The following is a 23513-nucleotide window of genomic DNA, read 5'->3' on the forward strand; positions in this document are numbered from 1 at the left end:
ATTTTTAAGACCAATACACATGTAATAATAATTTTAATTTTTTTTTTCTTCATATCTCACAATAAGTTCTTGCCGGTATAAGTTTTGGCAAATGATGACATTCAAGGCAATTGTACAATTAAAAACTAAATTCAATTAGATTTTCAATATAAGGAGTGAATTGAAACTGGGTTAAGTACATGGAATGTTTTAAAAATTAAACTAAATTGGATTGTTCAACCAGGAATGAACATTGTCTACGTTTTTGTTATTTGAGCGGTTTTGTTGTGGTTTTATCCCGGTTTTCTCACAATCTTATCTTGGTTTGATCAATTAGTTGGTTGAACCATGTCCGAGGAGAGGTCTTGCCGGTTTGATGTCTGCTTTGGTTTTTAAAACATTGCATACATCAAGACATCATATACTTTTTTAACTCAAACTCGATGCTTTAGACTTGACATATCTAAACTTTTGGCTATCCTGATATATTTCAGCCATGTTTTCTTGTTGAATGATGGATGTTGTCTATTGGGAAAAATTAAGGATATGAGAAAAATATCACTTTGGTGGGTAAAAATTTAGCAACAACATTTTCTTTTTTGCATGAAGCCTTGCTTTCATATTAATTTTCAAGAAGCTATATCAACCAAACTCTTAGAAGAAGCTATATAGCCTAGCGGAATTTAAAGAAATTGCTATTGTTCTACGATACACTATTCAGTACAAAATGTTGTCAAATAGCGGTGCTATAGCATTGTTATTGTATGCCTGAATAAGAATTTTAAATTTACTTCACAGTTAAAGTTTGAATTGATTATTCGGACTTTAGTGGATTTTCAAATTTTTAAGTTAATTCCTTCGAAAGGTGGAAAAACGAAAAAGAATCACCCACGTTACTGGTATATCTGGCATGATATCCGTAAGTCTGACTGATTCTTGTTTAGTCGCTATCATTTCCTTCTTTCATTTCAATGTTGTGTTCTGGGATTAATGAGCGAATGAAGAAAAACTTTTGATGATCTATACAAGGATTGATTGGAAAAATAGAAGCAATTTTCTGGTGTTGTGGCTTCAACTTCCATCCTTTGCGCAATAGAAATTCGTTTCTGAGTTAAAATGTTCAAGTGACTACGGACCCTTTAACATAGTTGGACTGGAACTCATACCAATAGGTACAATTTTGGCTGTTCTAACTAGCCAGGTTGTGAGAACAGCGAATGCAGCAATTGATGTTCGTAAAGAAAGTTTCAATGTCCCTTGAAAACACCGTCTTGATATTGCACCGGTCCTAAAGGAATTGCAGCTTCAAGAACTGAATGAGTCACTAGCTGCAAGGCTCGCTCTGGAGTCTTGAATCAGATGTAAAAAAGGCAAGTAATTTGATCGAGAAGTACTGGCCGTTTTTACTTATGAAATGTGGATACATAGTTAAGGAGGTTGAACAAGTCATTAGGGATATTGGAAGGTCTCTGGTTGCACTGTCTCTCACAAATACCGAAGTACTGTCGATAATTTCTGATCAAGTCAACAGACTACTGAGCAAGATGCAAAGGGTCAATTTTGAGGCTTCACAATCTCAGCTTGACATGGTTGATAAATTGAGCCATGGAATAAAATATTCGACTAGGCTTTTGCGAACGATATGCTTGAGAGATAGCAAGGGCAGTTGGGGTGCCAGCGGAGCGTTCAGAGATCCGCAAAGAGATAGCCAGCATTAGGTGGCAAAAATAAGAAGCTACCAACAGGAAAGAAAGAGCAGAAGTTATATTTTTGGAGCAGATCATTTTGCTACTCTCTCGAGCTGATGCTGCAAGGGATTATGAAGTTAAGAAGCAATACTTTAAAAGGGTTTCAGGTAATAGAGTGATATGGTTCGAAGGAAAATATATATTCCATCAATTAATTCTTTCCTTTGTTTGCTCCATAAATGGAGCTGTTACATAATGAGTATAGAATTTTAAAGGAAGCAATTGATTAGCTATATGTGTTTCTTTAAGATTGATCTGGATGGAACAGAAGTTACTGCAAAAGGCTTTCTGAGCATCCCGGAGTTATTTTCCTTGTTACCATTCTAAAGGGACCTGTAAGTGTTTCAACTGGGATTACAGAAAATATTCTGAGGGAGCTTTTCGAAATAAATGAGGAAAATGTTTTTTGTGATGCTACGTTTGGCCGGTATAAAGCACTTGTTGATTGCACGATTCAAGGTAGCAAGACATTCTATTTTAGTTCAACCTTTAGCTGCTAAGTGTGTTGATTCATGGCAATGTTCATATAAAGAATGTCAATGGCTTAAGCCATAATTAATTTGGATTTGTAAGAATCAAACTCGAAACTCCTTGGTCAATGTCTGCTAGAAATGCTAATCATCATTATTAGCCTTGGTCAAACTAGTTGGTGTTCATATGCTAATAAGGGAATTATTGCTGCATATGGCGGTGTCCATTTTGTTCTAGATTTAACGTTCTCCTGCAGGACACTGGTGTTCATTACCAATAAATGCTATGAAATCCTTGAGAATATTTCTTCTTGTTCTAGATTTAATGTTCTCTCGCAGGAGACGGGCGTTCATTACCATTAAATGCTATGAAATCTTTGATATTCTTCTTGTTCTAGATTTAACATTTTCTTCTTGTTCTAGATTTAACATTCTCTCGCAGGACACCGGCATTTCATTACCATTAAATGCTTTGAAATCCTTGAGAATCTTTCTTCTGATGATGGAATTGATTTCTGTATTGATGGAGAAGGGGAACAACTCGAGTTAGGTAATATTATCACCAATTTGATAGCTCGGCAGCAGCTTCCTAACTCATCCCACTACTTCTGCAAGCCTGCATTGTGCGCTCATCTTGGCATTTGCAAGTTTGAGACAGGTTTAGTTCAGAAGGCAGTACTGGTAGCCAATGGTGCATCGCTAATTCTTCCCCTTCTTGATGACTCTGACTCAAATCAGGGAAACTGCCATAAATCTTCTCTTTCTTTTCCCGCAACACGAACCAGAAGGAGTTTTTGAATACCTCTTCAGGCCTAGAAGACTTGAAGCCTTCGTCGGGTATCTTGAGAATGATGAAAATAATGATGTACAAGCAGCTGCTGCTAGTTTACTTGCTAACCTTCCGAAATCCAAAAAAAAAACTCACTATACAATTAATTGATTTTGGTGGCCTCAATGCAATCATAAGAATTAGGATAACTGGTACAATAGATGTAACAGAAAATACTCTCATTGCACTCTACAGGCTCACAAATCCCACAGATATCGAGACACAGCGATTTGATTAAACGCGAAATATATCCTTTGTCAAGATTTCTGATAATTGAGACAATGATAACTAATTTATCCATCTTATACTATATGTCTTTATAAGGTAATACACATATCTTGAAAAAAACAGTTATGTTGAATTTAAAGACCAGAGTAGTAATCTAACAACCGGTTAGAGGGTGGGTTGTGGTTGGAAAGTATTGTTTATCATTAAGCCAAAATCTAATTCTAATAGATAAGTCATGGAAGACTTTTGATATACTCTGGTCTACTATAATACAGTATGAAGCTTAGCCAAGTTCATTGTTAACCTGGTAAGATAAGATGGTAGATAAAGTCAGCAATATCAAGCAACCAAGTCCCTTACAAGTAAGGCACTCTCCATAGCCAAGTGGAAAGCTAAGTAGTAACATTTACACAAAGGTCAAGCATTTTAAGTATAGATAACTACTATAACGACATTTAGTAACACTTGAAAATAGCAACGAAATCAAGAAAAATGTTACTAATTAAATTTATTAACACGTTAGGTAAAACCCGTGCTACTAAAGAATTTAAGTATCGATGCATCAAAACAGTTTCACTAGCCACTGTAATAACCCTACTGAATAAAAACAATCATACCAATTCTAAGCAAGATAACGATACAATTTTCTGTCACTGTTATCTCTCTCCAAAAACACCCTCTCAATTAGAGACTCAATCTGTTTCTTTACCTCCGTTGGATTTGCAAGGAATCGAGACTGCAACTGCTTTGTTACTTCAGCTACAAGATTATTGTGTTCCAGTTTCTTCCTAGATTTCATAATCCTCACTATTGAAGCCTGAATCTGCGGCCTCCGCTCCTCCTCAACTTTTTTTTGAGTTTTCAGTTTCTCCGGTTCAGGTTCCGTTTCAGCAACTACACTTCCTATTTTTACCTTATACAATTTTCTACTGAACTTGTCATTAACAAAGAATGCATCAATCTCACTAACATAATTATTCATAGGCTCCTTCCTTAGGACATTTTTACCCTTAACCAAAGCCAAAGATTGCAGGCACATCTTCAAATCTGAAGCTGGAATCTCAGTTGCTTGCTCAATTTCCTTGTAGCTTAATCTATCAGCATTATTAAATAGCATGAGTACACACATTTGATAGGTAGAAACATTTAACTCATGTTTCTGACCATTCTCGAAAGTTGCTTTTAAGTCTGCTGTGCCCATATTAGTTTGCCACGACAATTTCCTGTCGGTATGGTTGCTGAGGTAATATAACAGAAATTTTTCGCAAAGTAATAACATTTCAGTCGGAATGTTACATGTTACACTAGATTGAGTTGGCCAAGACCCTGTTTTCAGAACCTGCACAGTAAGTGTAGCACCATCGGCATCACCTAACTCAGGGTGGCTGGCATAAAAGCTCTTCATCGGGTCTAGAGATGTTTTCATGTCTGTTAACATGCCCTCTAATTTTGCAGTAAATTGGTATCCACATTCTGTCTTCAGCTTAGCTATGAGACTCCTCTCGGCATCATCAGAAACTGTTTTTCCAGACAAAAGCCGCTTTGCAAGGTGCTTTTTGTAATACTTCTCAAACACATCTTTTTCCTGCAAATAACGGAATAAAACCATAACCTTGTTAAGAGTAATCTCTACAACATCCTCACTAATTCCCTTTAGACCATTTTGAAGCTTATCGTCTAAAAATAGTGAAATGTACTCTGGAGAACGAGGATTCAAGTTAATGATAAATTCGAAGGAGAAATACAAATCTTTCTGGAACAACTTGTCATTACTAAATGCCATATTTATAATCCTGCTGAATTTATCTTTCTCATCTAAAAGCCTCTGCACAAATTCAACCGGATTCTTCAACCTTTCTGGACCAGTAACAAGCTGCTTACCATAGTCTCTAATGTATGAAGTCATCACTTCTCGTATTTGCGAGAGACCACCGGTGACACGACGGAACAAGTTATACATTCTAATCAAATCTTTATACTTATCATCACCAATCATGTTTACTAACCCAGAGTTCTCCATATGGATTAATCTAAGCATGTGATTTTCGATCATCTCCTTCTCCACCACAATAGTAATCTTCTTTTGAGTGTTAGGGTCCAAGAAGTGGCTCACTTTATCAATTACCTCATTCAGGCGCATCTCAGCCTTCTTTAGATAATCCCCACAATCATAGCGCTCAATCAATTTCTGTGATTCAGCCCGGTAGAACTCAGCTGAAACTTGCAGCAAAGGATTCTCAAATTCTTGCATATAAACGGAAGGACCTAAATCCATTAGCATATTTGTTATATATCTAATCAGTTTTCTATCAACAACTTCTCCAGCATAGTCCTTGCATACTAATACCAAAAGCATATTCGACAATCGAGTCCTTATCTGGTTTGAATAAATAACATTTTCTCTCCACAGGCTCAGACCAAGTTCATAAACAGGTGTCTTGTTGGTCTTTGGGATATAAGTCGTATCCATGTACATTAAAATGTCTCTAATCTTTCGTAATGCCTTGCTGTGATCATTCCATTTTCTGTTTAATTCTTTCAGAAAGGAACTTGTTCGAGTGGCTGCAACAGATGTAGCCATCTCTTTGAGCTGAGAAGTCATGATGGCAACCAGTCCAGAGTATAGCTTCTCCCCAAAACCGTGAAAAATCATATTGCAAGCATTTCTGAATCCACAAAATATAGACGATAAAATATTAGAAACATGAAATTTGTGGCTCGTATGGAATTATGGAAAGGTGAAAAAAATACAAAGTTCATTTACGTAAACATATCCGTAGCAAAATTTATATAGAAAGATCATATAATTATCCGCGAAAAGATTCAGTATTTCAGATTTTACCAACAAATAAATATGGGAGAGGACAATAAGGAAAGTAGGCCTCAAAGTCTGATCCAAGTCCAACCACAAATAGTAACATCATTATCATAGGAATACAACCTTAAATCCAACTACTTAATTATGAAAATAAGCTAACAACAATAGACATATCATCATCATTACCAACTTGATAATTTAAAAAACCCTAAATCCAATGATAATATTTTAAAAGACAGGCACAGTGAACACAAATAAGAATGATGAGAAAGAACCTGTAAAGCTCTTCAAAACTGAGAATATTCCTAGCGTTGTGATTGTATATCCGACGAATTGCATGTTCCAGAATGTTCCAAGCCTTGTCACCATATTCAGCACTCATGTCCTTGAAAGCCTCTATAGGAACATCCTTCTTCTTCTTCATGTTATTCTTCTTCTTCTTCTTGTTACTCATCTTCTACTTCTAAATACAAGTCTCTCTTGAACGTTGCTTTGCGTTTCTTTTTATCGTTTTTGCAAAGTATGATCTACTTTGAAAACAATAAGGTTGGAACAGTCAATGCTAGTCTCTGCAAGGTATGACCTACTTTCAAAACATGTTATTCTTTGACACAAAGCAAACGTATTTGTTTTTAGGGTTGTGAATAGTTGGGCCGAATTATGGTTTGCTAAGCTTAAGTATGACCCAGTTAAAACTTAAGGTCATAAATTTATTTATTTACTAGCAACATTCGTTAACAATTTAAAAAAAATGAACATTACATTATATAATATTGTCTCTCATTATTATAGATCTCCGTGAATAGAATAAGATGATGAAATGATAAAAGAAGTCGAAAAACCAAAGAATATTATTTATAGGCGAAAATTACGTAAAGAATAAACAATAAACAACATAATAAAAACTCATGTTCAATGACATGATAATAATAATTTGAATCAAAACAAATACTTTAGTTACAACCAAACAAAATACTTGCTAAGATATTTAAGAAAAAAGACTATTATTGATCATAAGATAAAGAAAAACGATCGAGCCTCACTAAATTTATTTATATCAAGTATAATTTTTCAGTTTCTTATTCTCAAGGTATAAACTACATATTTTAGCCATACAAACTCTCAAATTTAGCAGCAGTACTACACACAATCTTTGACTACTTCTATCAGTTCATTTCTTGAGTTTCTAATAAGGTTAAACAAAGGAATTCAGCATCAGGGTTCAAATAGTAAATTTATACAATAGGTTTAGGTTAAAATTAGGGCTAAAATCTGCTTCTGTGTTAACTTTAATATATAAGAAGATTACTAAAATATAACCTAAAAACAAATACTATGCAATTATCCACGGATATGAAAAGAAATTTGCATAAATAAGCATATAAAATTCGCAATGAGTACGATGCAAATATTGCAAATATTTAACGGTGTTTTAAATATAAAATAAAAAATTATTTAATAGAAATACTATATTGATGTTTTTTTTTAAAGACTACATTGATGTTGATATTTTAAAAATAGTCATGAGTTTCTATAATTTTATCATATTTTTCTCATATATGTACATAAAAATTTATTTATGCATATATAAAGAAATAAAATCTTTTGTAAAAGAAAAAAAGACATAAAATCTGCAACGCGTGCAGTGCATATTTGAACGATGTTTTGCATATAAAATAAAAAGTTATTCAATAGAAACACTATATTAATATTTATATTTTGACAATATTAATGAGTTTCCACAATATTATGATATATTTACATAAAATTTGTTTGTTTATGTAAATAAAATGCATAAAATATATGCAACGGGCGTGGTGCAAATATTGAACGGTGTTTTGCATATAAAATAAAAAGTTATTTAATAGAAACACTATATTAATGTATATATTTTGACAATATTAATGAGTTTATACAATTTTATCATATCAACTTTCACATATATCTACATAAAATATGTTTATGCAGATAAAATGCAAAAACTCCGCAAAGGGTGCAACGCAAACATTGAACGGTGTTTTTCATATAAAATAAATAGTTATTTAATAGAAAACATTACATTCATTTTAATATTTTGAAAAATAATCAAGAGCTTTAAAAAAATTGTTTTATTAAATTTCTCATATATGTATATAAAATTTTACTTTCGCGTACATAAGTAAATAAAATATTTAACAACATACAAATTTCAAATATTTAACATGCATGATTCCTAATATTATTTTCATTTAATATCTTTAAACATTTGACAATATCAACAATAAAATAATTTTTTGTATAATTATCACAATGCTATATGACCGCATGGGTCTATTACTGGTTCATAACAATATGTTTTTTTGATAAAGCCAATAGAAAGGTTAGGCATCCGGGAGAATTTGAAGCATCCCAACTAGGTTGGCACCCAATAGAAGCCCCCATCCTCTACCTCCTTTCCAATACATAATATTATTAAAATAAAATAAAAAGGAAAAATATTTACAATAAGGGGGACTAGGCCAAAACCTCAAAAGAAAAAATAAATATATATAGAAAAGAAGGACCCGAAATGGCTAAGGAAATCTATAATTAGGCATCTCATTCATGTCCCTTGCAAAATCCGCCAACAAAGAAGAAGGCAACGTAGTGAACCACACGTATTATCTGGCATCGCAAGCCCTAAAGCTTCCAAAAAATAATATACATTTAAACGGTGGAAGAGGACCCTGAGAGCGGGTTTTGTATGTCTTTTGCAAATTTTTTTTTCTTCTAGGACTTTGAAATTACCTCTTTAAATGTCACCTCATTCACAGCAGCCTTTGCTAGCCAAGTTTGAATAAAATCCAAGTTCTTCTGCAGCACCTGATCTACCGGAGCCACAATACTAATGATATCTAATGTTTTTTCTTTGATGGGAGATAAAATATGTTCTTGGTTCTCCTCCAAATCATTTCTAACTATGTCATCAAATACATTCTCAAGTTGTATGCTAAAAGTATTATCATTAATAGCAGGACTATGAGACATAGGAGTTACAATAGTTGTCTGTATTTCTACCGGCGGGATGTCATCTGTGTAGTTAATAGTTTTGTACCCATGGGATAGGAACACTACACCAAGCTCCAATGTAGCCTCCAAAGATGCGGCCTCAAGTGTTTCTCGAACTAGAATATCTGAATTCATGGATTGGTGTTGCGGATGTGGGACAGTTTCCGTTTCCTCCTCCAAAGGTGCGGCCATAGGAGTCGGTAAAACTGCAGCTACTACCTCTGATCTGACAGGAACTACTTCCTCTTGCGCATCCTGTATTTCATCTTGGACCGGAATTGCTTCCCCTTGGTTTTGAAATGCTTCAATTTTCAATGAAGCTGTTGCTGTTTCTATTTCTTGATGGCCGGAAACATGTATATCATGCTAAAGTTCATCATTTGTTTCTCCTTCCTCATCCACAAGAACTGGTTCTAGAGTAATGGTTTGTGTTGCGCCAAAAGCCAGGGAGGAGCCTATACCTGAAGGGTTGTCAGTTGGAACCCATGTAGCTTTCGTTGTTTGTATCTACTTCTTCCCAAGCGCTATTTGTTCCTTGGCAGCTGTTGTTTCCTTTCTAGGGTACAATCTTCTGCAGACAATGACATCATGCCCGATATGATCTTACAGTGAGAACAGAAATCGGGCATCCATTTGTAGGCCACAAAAATTGGGAAAGCATATCCTTCCCTCTCGACAACAATTTCGTGAAAAATCTTACGGGAGAAGTCCATATCGACTAGAATTCTTGCATAATGTCTAAACAGTCGCTTTGACGTCGCATTGTCGATCACAAGAGGGGTGCCCACCGCACTTGCAATCTCCCGAAGTGTCTGTTCCATCCAGTACTCATGCGGTAGTTCTAGCAGTCGAATCCAAACCTGAGTGTAAGGGTTTCTCTGCGTGAGCATATTGAAATCCTTGGACCACTCGAAAAGCCGAAGGACACCCGACTTTAGAGTAACTGTGCCCGCTGCCCAGACATTACACTTATCCATCTCTGAAGCAAACAAGAATTTGTAATAACCTCTTCCTAGGGACATCATGCACCATGCTCATGCAGCCTTCCATTGCTTCTGTAATTTCGATTCAATTTCCTTTGTAGAGTATGGTTTCTCTCCTTTGTTTAAAACCAGAAGTCCCCGTAGGTATGTCTTACAAAAATTCATTCCACGTTCATATAGGTCTTGTGTGATTTTTTACTGAGTGTTTCTCCAAGAATTACTGGCTTTGGCAAATTGGCATTGGGGGCCATCTTAGTCGAGGCCGTGAGAGCCTGTGCAAAAGAGACAGACGGCAAGACAGTTGGTGCAGGCGGTGGAATAACCCTTGCAACTTTGGGAGCGATTGCAAGAGAAGACATCTCAGCGTGCCAATCAAACATGGTGGCTGAGATCGGAAGCAGAAAATCAGAAACGTTAAGAGAACAAAAGGGGAGCAAAGAATTAATTGAATTGACAGCTTTCACATAAGAATACTATGGAATTATGCTCAATTGGAAAGAATTAGACAAAAACCCACCGAACAACCAATAGATGAAATTCACAAGTGGACAAAAGTGGATTCAATAGCAACTAGCACACGTGAATGAATTCAACACTAGCTTCAATCAAGTGAGACAAACATGAAATGGAGAACGGTGCTGGGAAGAAACCCTACCGGAGCCCAACCACTTTATTTTTTTCATAACAATATGTAATACCACTTTTTCCCTCAAAAATAAAGTAATATCTCTTTTATCAAAAAATAAATAAAATAAATAATATCTCTGTATCTTTAAAAGAAAAATTCATGTACGTGTAATATTATTATTAGTACGCATGCATGAGAGGGAGGACGCTAGCCCATTCTTTCCCCCTCTCAACCCGTCCCTAGGAAAGATCAATTGAGAAAGTTACGATGTTTTGAGGGATTTAATGTTCTCTCGCAGGACACGGGTGTTCATTACCATTAAATGCTATGAATTCTTTGATATTCTTCTTGTTCTAGATTTAACATTCTCTCAAGACACGGACATTTCATTACCATTAAATGCTTTGAAATCCTTGAAAATCTTTCTTCTGATGATGGAATTGATTTATGTATTGATGGAGAAGGGGAACAACTTGAGTTAGGTAACATTATCACCGATTTGATAGCTCGGCAGCAGCATCCTAACGCATCTCACTACTTCCGTATGCCAGCATTGTGCGCTCATCTTGGCATTTGCAAGATTGAGACAAGTTTAGTTAAGAAGGCAGTACTGACAGCCAATGTTGTATCGCTAATTCTTCCCCTTCTTAATGACTCTGATTCAGAAATCAGGGAAACTGCCATAAGTCTTCTCTTTCTTTTCTCGCAGTACGAACCAGAAAGATTTGTTGAATACCTCTTCTGGCCTAGAAGACTTAAAGCTTTAGTCAGGTTCTTGGGAATGACGAATATAATGTTGTACAAGTGGCTGCTGCTTTTACTAGCTAACCTTCCGAAATCTGAACGAAAACTCACTATGCAATAATAGACTTTGATATGTCCTTGATGCAATCATAAACATTTTGAAAAATGGTACTATGGAATCAAAAGAAAATGCTCACAGTGCACTCTTCAGGTTCACAGATCCCACAGATATCGAGTCACAGCGCGATTTGGTTAAACGGGGAATTTATCCTTTGTGAGAACGTTTTCTCAATACTGGTTCAGTGACAGCAAAAGCAAGAGCCGCAGCACTCTGGTGATCTTTCCATGAGCACTCCAAAGCTCACAGTTGTTTCAGAAGTTATTGGTTTTCAGAATCTAAGCCTATGAGTAATAAGTTAGAACATAACTTGTTTCAAAATCTTCTACACTTATAATACTTTCTAATTTAATACTATTTGCAAGTTAATCTTGTTGTCTCGCTTATGCAATTTTTAAATATCAAGTCCCTCTTGAAGTTCATATACGTTCTCTGTATATGCTTCTCTTTGTTTATCACTACTATATGTAGTACAAGTAATATACATGTATACAAGAAAACAGTGTTTCACATTGTTTCAACACTACTTAGAGTGTATTTCCTTTACTTATCTAAAGAGAGACAAAAAATTATTTTGCATTTGTAATTAGATATCCAAGCTTCTTATTCTATTAAGTCATTAAATGTGGCACATGCTCCTCTCAGACATTGAATATTTCAATATGAAATTTGACTATGGCCCCGTTTGAATTGACTTATTTTAAGCTTTTGTGGGTTTATCTACTCCCATAAGCCTTTTTAAAGGTGTTCGGGTAAATAAATAAAAATAGCTTATCATAGTTTCATAAGCTGTTTATGCCATATTTCAATAAGCCTAAATTTTCAGCCAACCCTCCGGCTTAACAAGGAGCTTATGAATTTATGTGACCTTCTTCGATTCTCTCTGGATCCACTTTTTCAAAACATATGTTTTAATTATAATTATCTTTGGTGGTGCTTAAATAACAAAATTGCTATATACTTATCTTACTAAAGTAACACAGGTAACTAAGATTTTTATTATTATTTTTTTGAAGGAAGATTTTTATTATTTTTTGTTATGTAACAAAATGAAACTAAATAGAAAAAACAAACTTAACTTGATATTTTTTTTAAGGACAAATATTGGTTATACTATATATATAATTATAATTAATATATTATAATATTATTTTTTACGTCTTGATTAATTTTATTAAAAAAAATCTTGATAATTGTGTTCGATTTTCTGATTTTTTTGTTGAATTAAAAATATTTAAAATTTTGATAATTGCTTATGTAATAACACATCCAAACACTTCAATTTATGTAAGTACTTTTTAGTGTACATATCCAAACATAAATAGCTTATCAAGTATAAGAGCTTATGATGTAAGCTCTAATGCTATAAATATTTATATAAGCTGTTTATCCAAACGGGGCCTATGTTGTAAAGTATGTCGTCTATTTTTTTTTCCATGAGAGTAATTACAAATGGAACATTGATTGTAAAAGTTTTTTTTTTCTCTATTTTTCGATTCACAGTTGCGGAAGAGAATGTAATTCAAACTTACGAATGTAGTATTGAAAAATAGAGTAATTAATTACATTTTTTTAAGATATTCTCCCAATCCAGATAAAAAGTACCTCAAACCCTTTAATAGAGTTTGATACAGATATTAATAACTACATAAAAAAATTACATTCTGAATGGATTTCACGATTCTGTACGATTATGTTAGGATTTTGCATGTTCTGGAATTCTGTTATAGATTTGAGTCGTTTAAGCTAAGTAAAGTCGAAAAATCTTGAATTTTGGAACTTAAGTCCCGATCTTCACGGAGTATACAACCAAAGTTAATTAGAGACTAGAGTAGTAATCTAACAACTGGTTAGAGGGTGGGTTGTGGTCGGAAAGTATTGCATATCATTAAGGCAAAATTTAATTCTAATAGATAAGTCATGCGAGACTTTTCATATAATCTACTATATATAAATACAGTATGAAGCTAAGCAGTATGGAGCTTAGCCAAGTTCAATGTTAACTTGGTGAGACAAGATGGTAGATCAAGTCAGCAATAACAAGCAACCAAGTCCCGTATAAGTAAGGCACTCTCTTTAGCCAATTGGAAAGCTAAGCAGTAACATTTAGACAAAGGTCAAGCATTTAAGTATGGAATACTACTACAATAATGACATTTAATAATATTTGAAAATTGTAACTAACTAAATCAAGAAAAATGTTGCTAACTAAATTTAGTAACACTTGAACAATTGTTAGGTAAAATCCATTCTACTAAAGAATTTAAGTATCGATGCATCAAAACAGTTTCACTAGCCACTGTAATAACCCTACTGAATAAAAACAATCATACCAATTCTAAGCAAGATAACGATACAATTTCCTGTCACTGTTATCTCTCTCCAAAAACACCCTCTCAATTAGAGACTCAATCTGTTTCTTTACCTCCGTTGGATTTGCAAGGAATCGAGACTGCAACTGCTTTGTTACTTCAGCTACAAGATTATTGTGTTCCAGTTTCTTCCTTGATTTCATAATCCTCACTATTGAAGCCTGAATCTGCGGCCTCCGCTCCTCCTCAACTCTTTCTTGAGTTTTCAGTTTCTCCGGTTCAGGTTCCGTTTCAGCAACTACACTTCCTATTTTTACCTTATACAATTTGCTACTGAACTTGTCATTAACAAAGAATGCATCAATCTCACTAACATAATTATTCATAGGCTCCTTCCGTAGGACATCTTTACCCTTAACCAAAGCCAAAGATTGCAGGCACATCTTCAAATCTGAAGCTGGAATCTCAGTTGCTTGCTCAATTTCCTTGTAGCTTAATCTATCAGCATTATTAAATAGCATGAGTACACACATTTGATAGGTAGAAACATTTAACTCATGTTTCTGACCATTCTCGAAAGTTGCTTTTAAGTCTGCTGTGCCCATATTAGTTTGCCACGACAATTTCCTGTCGGTATGGTTGCTGAGGTAATATAACAGAAATTTCTCGCAAAGTACTACCATTTCAGTCGGAATGTTACATGTTACACTAGATTGAGTTGGCCAAGACCCTGTTGTCAGGACCTGCACAGTAAGTGTAGCACCATCGGCATCACCTAACTCAGGGTGGCTGGCATAAAAGCTCTTCATCGGGTGTAGAGATGTTTTCATGTCTGTTAACATGCCCTCTAATTTTGCAGTAAATTCGTATCCACATTCTGTCTTGAGCTTAGCTATGAGACTCCGCTCGGCATCATCAGAAACTGTTTTTCCAGACAAAAGCCGCTTTGCAAGGTGCTTTTTGTAATACTTCTCAAACACATCTTTTTCCTGCAAATAACGGAATAAAAACATAACCTTGTTAAGAGTAATCTCTACAACATCCTCACTAATTCCCTTTAGACCATTTTGAAGCTTATCGTTTAAAAATAGTGAAATGTACTCTGGAGAACGAGGATTCAAGTTAATGATAAATTCGAAGGAGGAATACAGATCTTTCTGGAACAACTTGTCATTACTAAATGCCAAATTTATAATCCTGCTGAATTTATCTTTCTCATCTAAAAGCCTCTGCACAAATTCAACCGGATTCTTCAACCTTTCTGGATCAGTAACAAGCTGCTTACTGTAGTCTCTAATGTATGAAGTAATCACTTCTCGTATTTGCGAGAGACCACCGGTGACACGACGGAACAAGTTATACATTCTACTCAAATCTTCATACTTATCATCACCAATCATGTTTACTAACCCAGAGTTCTCCATAAGGATTAATCTAATCATGTGATTTTCGATCATCTCCTTCTCCACCACAATAGTAATCTTCTTTTGAGTGCTAGGGTCCCAGAAGTGGCTCACTCTATCAATTACCTCATTCAGGCGCATCTCAGCCTTCTTGAGATAATCCCCACAATCACAGCACTCAATAAATTTCTGTGATTCAGCCCGGTAGAACTCGGCTGGAAGCTGCAGAAAAGGATTCTCAAATTCTTGCACATAAACGGAAGGTCCTAAATCCATTAGCATATTTGTTATATTTCTAATCACTTTTATGTTAACAACTTCTCCAGCATAGTACTTGCATACTAATTCCCAAAGCGTATTCGACAATCGAGTCCTTATCTGGTTTGAATAAATAACATTTTCGCTCCACAGGTTCAGACCATTACTAAATGCCAAATTTATAATCCTGCTGAATTTATCTTTCTCATCTAAGAGCCTCTGCACAAATTCAACCGGATTCTTCAACCTTTCTGGATCAGTAACAAGCTGCTTACCATAGTCTCTAATGTATGAAGTCATCACTTCTCGTATTTGCGAGAGACCACCGGTGACACGACGGAACAAGTTATACATTCTACTCAAATCTTCATACTTATCATCACCAATCATGTTTACTAACCCAGAGTTCTCCTAAGCATTTGATTTTCGATCATCTCCTTCTCCACCACAATAGTAATCTTCTTTTGAGTGCTAGGGTCCAAGAAGTGGCTCACTTTATCAATTACCTCATTCAGGCGCATCTCAGCCTTCTTTAGATAATCCCCACAATCATAGCGCTCAATCAATTTCTGTGATTCAGCCCGGTAGAACTCAGCTGAAACTTGCAGCAAAGGATTCTCAAATTCTTGCATATAAACGGAAGGACCTAAATCCATTAGCATATTCGTTATTTTTCTAATCAGTTTTTTATTAACGACTTCCTCAGCATAGTCCTTGCATATTAATCCCAAAAGCATATTCAAAAATCGAGTCCTTATCTGGTTTGAATAAATAACATTTTCTCTCCACAGGTTCAGACCAAGTTCATAAACAGGTGTCTTGGTCATTGAGTTATAAGTCCTATCCGCGTGCATTATAATGTCTCTAATCATTCGTAATGCCTTTCTGTGATCATTCCATTTTCTGTTTAATTCTTTTAGAAAGGAACTTTTTTGAGTGTCTGCAACAGATGTAGCCATCTCTTTGAGCTGAGAAGTTATGGTGGCAACCAGTCCAGAGTATAGCTTCTCCCCAAAACCGTGAAAATTGCGAGCATTTCTGTATCCACAAAATATAGACAATAAAGACAATAAAATATTAGAAACATAAATTTGTAGCTCACATGGAATTATGGAAAGTTGAAAAAAAATACAACGTTCATTTACATAAACATATCCCTAGCGAAATTTATATAGAAAATCATATAATTATCCGCAAAAACATTCATTATTTCAGATTTTACCAAAATAAATAAGGGAGAGGGCAACAAGGAAAGTAGGCCTCAAAGTTCCAAGCCTGAATATTCTGGAACTTGCTTGTTTGTTCAACATACTTTTATCAATATACGGAATGACTTTTTTAAATGTCTTTTTTCAAATAACTCTTTCAAATTTCTTGCAAAATTTCCTTTTTCGAATGCCACTTTCGAATGTCATTTGTCACTTCTCGTAAGCTTAAAATACACTCTAATTGACAAAAACCTTTCATATAATACATAAGTGAAATGTTAATTTTCTATATTAACAACTACTTTGTTAAAATGAATGTGTTAATTGAATGAAAGAAGAAATCCTAGAATGAATAGATATATGTTCTTTTAAGAAGAAATCCATGAAGAAGAAATGTTCTTTTAAAATTGCAGTCTTTCTTAATACCTAAAAAAATATTGCAGACACTACCAATCTGGAAGTAGAACACAAATGAGAATGATGAGAAAGAACCTGTAAAGCTCTTTAAAACTGAGAATATTCCTAGCGTTGTGATTGTATATCCGACGAATTGCATGTTCCAGAATGTTCCAAGCCTTGTCACCATATTCAGCACTCATGTCCTTGAAAGCCTCTATAGGAACATCCTTCTTCTTCTTCATGTTATTCTTCTTCTTCTTCTTGTTACTCATCTTCTACTTCTAAATACAAGTCTCTCTTGAACGTTGCTTTGCGTTTCTTTTTATCCCTTTTGCAAGGTTGGAACAGTCTATGCTAGGTTAGATTAGTCTCTGCAAGGTATGACCTGGTTAAATCATGTTATTCCTTGACACAAAAGCAACGTATTTGTTTTTAGGGTTGTGAATAGTTGGGCCGAATTAGGGTTTGCTAAACTTAAGTATGGCCTGGTTAAAATTTAAGGTTTAGGTTTCATATGTAACTAGACTTTAGACCCGTGCGTCGCACAGGTCATTTCGACTAACATATAAGAATAAGTAATGGTAAAAAAAATCCTAAAATAAATAAAAGATGAAGAGTATTATACATTTTACTTACGCAAGTTAAAAAATAAAGTAGGAGATGACATGAAATCGTTTAAATGGAAATAATAGGAAGAATTTGTTAATAAGAGTGATTTTTTTTTTTTTTTTTTTATGTTTATCTGTTTATTGTTGTGTTGGAAACAAAATAGGAAGAAATTGTATTTTTTTTTTTTTTGATGTTTATGTTTATTGTTGTGTTGGAAACAAAATAGGAGAAAATTGTTTTTTTTTTTTTTTTTTTTTTGTGTTTATCTGTTTATTGTTGTGTTGGAAACAAAATAGGAGGAAATTGTTATCGGAATAGGAGGAACGATTTTTAAAGTTTATCTCTTAATTAAACAGGTTTAATTGAACACGGGTAATAACATAAAAGTCATCATAAAATCTAGGTTAACATTAGGTTAAAAATTGGCTTACGGGTTAACTTTTATATATAAAGATCTATCAGAAATTTTTTAGGGTTTATTTATTTTTAGTTATGAAAAAAATAATAATATGTATGAAAATAAACAACAAGTTGATTTTTTTTTATTTTTTTGTTAAGATTAGACAGAACTCACAAAATGCAGACAATCTTCAACTTTTCTTTAAGTTCGTTTTCTCTTTCACTCATCGTAGAGGGGTGGTTTTAAGTCATTTTTTAACATAGAATCACCCAGTGGCGGAGCCAAGAAATTTATGGAGCCCGAGCAAAAATTTTAACGCAAATTCACATGTGACATAATATATAAAGTCATAAATCGAAATAAAAGAGGTTCATCATTTTGTCAACAAAAGTACAATTTAAAATAGGGTTATTAATTGAAATTGACCATGTAATATACGTGAAGTCTGAAAAATTGACCCTGTAATTAAATAACATGTATTCTGAACATGTAATTCGAGATTTTTATTATTTATAACCTTGTAATATACGCGAAGTCCAAAAAAGAAACCAAGAGATTGAATTTTATCATGATTTCTTAGAGGCGAGTTAAGAACGTTAAAATATGGCTTTACACAGAAAAATTATAAATTGTGAAGGACCTGCACCCGCCGACAACTGAGCAGGCAGGAAGGCTTAAGATGCAACAAACGACTACTCCGTCAATGACATGTTCTAGAATTAATGAGCTGATGAAGAAAACTTTTTGATGCTCTATACAAGGATTGATACAAATGAATTGGATTGGAAAAAGGAAAGCAAATTTCTGGTGTTGTGGCTTCAACTTCCATCCTCTACGCAATAGAAATTTGGTTAGAGTAAAAATATTCAAAGAATTACTAATGCAGCAATTGATATTCTTATTGACAACGAAAGTTTTATTGTCCTTTCAAAACACCTTGATATTGCACTGGTCCTAAATGAATTCCAGCTTCAAGAGTTGAATGAGTCACTAGCGCAAGGGTCGCTCTGGAGTCTCTTGAATCAGATGTGGAAAAGGCAAGTAATTTGGTCGATAAACCGTAGCCGTTTTTACTTGTGAAGTGTCGATACGTAGCCAAGAAAGTTGAACAAGTCATTTGGGATATTGGAAGGTCTCTGGCTGTTGTGTTTCTTGGAAATACTGAACTCCTATCAAGAATTTCTAACCAAGTCAACAGACTGCATAGTGACATGCAAAGGGTCGAGTGTGAGGCTTCACAATCTCAGCTCAACATTGTTGATAACTAGAACCATGGAATTAAGAAGCGAAAATTAGATTATGCTTTTGCGAACGATATGCTTGAGGAGATAGCAAGGGGGTGCTAGTGGAGGCATCAGCGATCAGCAAAGATCTTGCCAGCATTAGGTGGGAAAAAGAAGAAGCTGCAAACAGGAAAGAAAGATTAGAAGGTAGATTTTTTGGAGCAGATCATTTTGCTACTCTCTCAAGCTGATGCTGCAATGGATTATGAAGAAATTTATGGAGCAATACACCCTTCCTCTGTTCCATAACTGGAGCTGTTTGCTAGATCCTGTCAGTCTTTGCTGAGAGATCTGTCGTCAAAGTCTGGTTTGACGATGGCAACATGACTGGCCCTTAGGTCGAACATTCAGTAAAGAGAATCCAGAGTGTAGAGAACTTAATTACTGCTTTAAAATAATGCTAATCAGGGAAAACTTATCATCCGATTGAAAGAGTCCTTGAACAAGATTCAGGCTCTCATAAGAGAGAATTCAATTAACAAGGATTGGAACTTACTTATATTATTATCTCTTTCCTTGGAACTCTGAAATATGATGTTGTACATGGGCATGCAAAAACATAGTAAAGCAAGCTTTATTTTTCATGTAAGCTGAGCATAAAAGTTTTCACATGCTGTACCTATGTGTAGGCAGCCTTCTGCTATTTTTTCTTTTGTTTGCTTAAATACTGTTTTGATCCCCCTATTTTATTTTTTCATGAATTTAGTTATTGTGTTAGTAACTAGCAGCTGCATTTTAGCATGTAATTAGTAACAATTAACAACTATAGTTGACAATGTAATTATCTCATAGCATAGGTAGCTTCTGGAATATCTCTTGTATTTTAATAGTATATCTCATACATAATTTCCTCATCAATATCTCCTAATCTTTAGGCATGTAGCTTGGAAAATTTGTACATATTCCTTTGACAGTGAATGAGAAAATCAGACAATTACCTCATATTCTTTCTTTATTAGTTCCCACATATTTTGCAGTTTTTGCCGCTGCAGTTTTTCAACCATGCTTTTGGTCCATCAATTTTGAGGATTTTTTTATCTTTTTTTTAGGGATAGGCAAATGTTGATAATAAATTAGTTGTTATATTAATATTTTCTCCTTTACCAGGGTTCAAACCGTGATCCTTAAACTGCATAAACTCCTTCAACCCTTAGTTCAATCAAGTTGGATATTTTGATTTCCTTTTGGGTTAAAAAGTGAAAACAAATCTTGAAAGGCTAAAATATGGTTTTGGTCCCTGTAAATATGTCTCGTTTTGGTTTTAGTCTCTGTAAATTTTTGTTGTTGTTTTTGGTCCCTGCAAAATATTTTACTTTTGGACTATTTTCAAAAGTAAAATATTTTGCAGGGACCTTTTTAAAAATCAAAAGATTTTGTAGGGACTATTTTTCTAATAAATGAGTTTAGTCATCATGTGCATGTGCAAATCATAACAAAAGTGGGGCCAGGGACCAAAACCAAAACGAGACATATTTGCAAGGACCAAAAACAACAAAAAAAAAAATTGCAGGGATTGAAACCAAAACGAGGCATATTTGCAAGGACCAAAACCATATTTTAGCCATCTTGAAATTTAGCCATGTGCAAAATTGAGGGAATGAATGGAAAATTGAGGAATGAATAGCACTTGGGCACAAAAATTCTTTAGCATAATATTTTTGAAGTTATCAGTTGTTCATATTAGTTCATTGCCTCCATGGTACCAATTTTTATGTTGAGGCTGCTCTCATTTTGTTCATAAGGGTTGAGGAGAAATCTATTCATGAGTCTAAATTTTTTTATTTATATACCTGCAATCATGAATACAATTTAAACTCAACATTTGCATAATAATTTATAGGAAAAAGTGGTTGAATCTCAAGGATGGGGTGGCATTATTTCCTGCTTACATAATGACTCTAGAGTTTTACAGGAAGCAATTGATTAGCTATATGAATTGCTTCAAGATCGATCTGGATGAAAGTAGTTACTGCAAAAGGCTTTCTGAACATCCCAGCGCAGTTATTTTCCTTGCTACCATTCTAAAGGGACCTGTAAGCTTTTCAACTGGAATTACATGAAATATTTTGAGGGAGTTTTTTGAAATAAATGAGGAAAATTCTTTTTGTGCTGCGAAGTTTGGCGGGTATAAAGAACTTGTTGATTTCAAGGTAGCAAGACATTCTATTTTAGTTCAATCTTTGGCTGCTAAGTGTGTTTTACATAAATTCTTCTTTTCACAGTAAATTAGATTTCTCTTATTGGTGTACTACTATGCACCAAATAATGTCAATGGCTTAAGCCATAATTAATTTGGATGTGGAAGAACCAAACTCGAAATTCCTTGGTTAGCAAGGAATTGTACCTCCTCTGCTATAAATGCTAATTGTCATTATCAGCCTTTGTCAAACTAGCCGACGTTCATGCCAATAAGGGAATTATTGCTGCATATGGCAGTGTCCCGCTTGTTCTAGATTTAATGTTCTCTTTCAGGACACGGGTTTTCATTATCATTAAATGCTATGAAATCCTTGAGAATATTTCTTGTTCTAGATTTAATGTTCTCTCGCAGGTCACAGGCGTTCATTACCATTAAATGCTTTGAAATCCTTGATAATCTTTCTTCTAATGATGGAATTGATTTCTGTATTGATGAAGAAGGGGAACAGCTCGAGTTAGGTAACATTATTGCCAATTTAATAGCTCCGCAGAAGCTTCCTAACTCAGCCCACTACTTCCGTAAGCCTGCATTGTGCGCTCATCTTTCCATTTGCAAGTTTGAGACAGGTTTAGTTAAGAAGGCAGTACTGGCAGCCAATGTTGTATCGCTAATTCTTCCCCTTCTTGAAGACTCTGACTCAGAAATCAAGGAAACTGCCATAATTCTTCTCTTTCTTTTCTCGCAGTACGAACCAGAAAGATTTGTTGAATACCTCTTATGGCTTAGAAGACTTAAAGCTTTAGTCGGGTTCTTGGGAATGACGAAAATAATGTTGTACAAGTGGCTGCTGCTTGTACTAGCTAACCTTTCCGAAATCCGAACGAAAACTCACTATGCAATAATAGACTTTGGATGGCCTTGAAACAATCATAAACATTTTGAAAAATGGTACTATGGAAGCACAAGAAAATGCTTGCAGTGTACTCTTCAGGTTCACAGATCCCATAAATATCAAGTCACAGCGCGATTTGGCTAAACGGGGAATTTATTCTTTCTTACAATGTTTTCTCAATACTGGTTAAGTGACAGCAAAAGCAAGAGCAGTAGCATTCATCGGTGATCTTTCCATGAGCACTCCAAAGCTCACAGTTGTTTCAGAAGTTATTGGTTGTCAGAATCTAAGCCTATGAGTAATAAGTTAGAGCATAACTTGTTTCAAAATCTTCTACACTTACACTACTTTTTAATCTATTAGTATTTGCCAATTATTTCACTTGGTTTCTATATCCTAGATGTTGAAACAAAAAAGTAGAGGGACTACTTTTGGGGTTCTAAAAGTCGGAAGAAATTTTTTAGAGGGACTAAAACAAAAAAGTAAAAATATTTACAGGATCCAAAAACATATTTATAGATGAATACTAGATGCATCACTCTCAACTTATTATTTTTCATTTTTTATTTGTTATAATGAAAATATATCATGTTTAATAAGGATAATTTAGTATCACCAATTTCTTTTGTGATCTATGTAAAATTATCAAATGTGATAGTTATTATGGTACATAGAGTATAAAAATTGTCCATATTTGCTGATAATTGAGACAGTTATAACTAATTTATCCATCTTATACTATCTGTCTTTGTAAGGTAATCTAAGTATTGCTTATCATTAAGCCAAAATTTAATTCTAATAGATAAGTCATGCGAGACTTTTCATATAATCTACTATATATAATACAGTATGAAGCTTAGCCAAGTTCGAGTGTTAACAATAACAAGCAAGAAAGTCCGTCATAAGTAAGACACTCAATAGCCAAGTGGAAAGCTAAGTAGTAACATTTACACAAAGGTCAAGCATTTAAGTATGGATCACTACTACAATAACGGCATTTAGTAACACTTGAAAATTGCAACTAAATCAAGAAAAAT

The 23513-nt window shown here is 34.4% G+C and overlaps 2 protein-coding genes and 2 pseudogenes across 2 annotated transcripts; 2 read left to right on the top strand and 2 right to left on the bottom strand.

Annotated features, from left to right (window-relative positions):
- Nucleotides 1-889: 889 nt before the first annotated feature.
- LOC25482922 (uncharacterized) lies at nt 890-11862 on the top strand (annotated as a pseudogene).
- On the bottom strand, nt 3738-6642 carry LOC25482923 (cullin-3A). Its single transcript, XM_039834468.1, has 2 exons — nt 6348-6642; nt 3738-5920 (listed from the first exon to the last, which is right to left on the bottom strand). Exons 1-2 carry the CDS (start codon nt 6524-6526, stop codon nt 3877-3879), a joined length of 2223 nt encoding a protein of 740 aa, XP_039690402.1. The 5' UTR covers nt 6527-6642; the 3' UTR covers nt 3738-3876.
- Nucleotides 11863-13703: 1841 nt separating the features above from the next.
- Nucleotides 13704-17456, bottom strand: LOC120580095 (cullin-3A). Its single transcript, XM_039833069.1, has 3 exons — nt 17246-17456; nt 16192-16583; nt 13704-15553 (listed from the first exon to the last, which is right to left on the bottom strand). The coding sequence occupies exons 1-3, from the start codon at nt 17422-17424 to the stop codon at nt 13911-13913; spliced, it is 2214 nt and encodes a 737-aa protein (XP_039689003.1). The 5' UTR covers nt 17425-17456; the 3' UTR covers nt 13704-13910.
- Nucleotides 17457-17632: 176 nt separating this feature from the next.
- On the top strand, nt 17633-22774 carry LOC25482928 (uncharacterized; annotated as a pseudogene).
- Nucleotides 22775-23513: the final 739 nt, after the last annotated feature.

The sequence above is a fragment of the Medicago truncatula genome, chromosome 1, assembly GCF_003473485.1.
Source record: "Medicago truncatula cultivar Jemalong A17 chromosome 1, MtrunA17r5.0-ANR, whole genome shotgun sequence".
Taxonomy (NCBI): domain Eukaryota; kingdom Viridiplantae; phylum Streptophyta; class Magnoliopsida; order Fabales; family Fabaceae; genus Medicago; species Medicago truncatula.

Coding starts and splice junctions, on each gene's coding strand:
- LOC25482923 (XM_039834468.1), bottom strand. CDS start 6,526: ATGAGTAACAAGAAGAAGAAGAAGAATAACATGAAGAAGAAGAAGGAT. Junction 5,921..6,347: donor AGTTTTGAAGAGCTTTACAG/GTTCTTTCTCAT, acceptor TTGTGGATTCAG/AAATGCTTGCAATATGATTT.
- LOC120580095 (XM_039833069.1), bottom strand. CDS start 17,424: ATGAGTAACAAGAAGAAGAAGAAGAATAACATGAAGAAGAAGAAGGAT. Junction 16,584..17,245: donor AGTTTTAAAGAGCTTTACAG/GTTCTTTCTCAT, acceptor TTGTGGATACAG/AAATGCTCGCAATTTTCACG. Junction 15,554..16,191: donor GAATATGCTAATGGATTTAG/GTCCTTCCGTTT, acceptor TAATGGATTTAG/GACCTTCCGTTTATGTGCAA.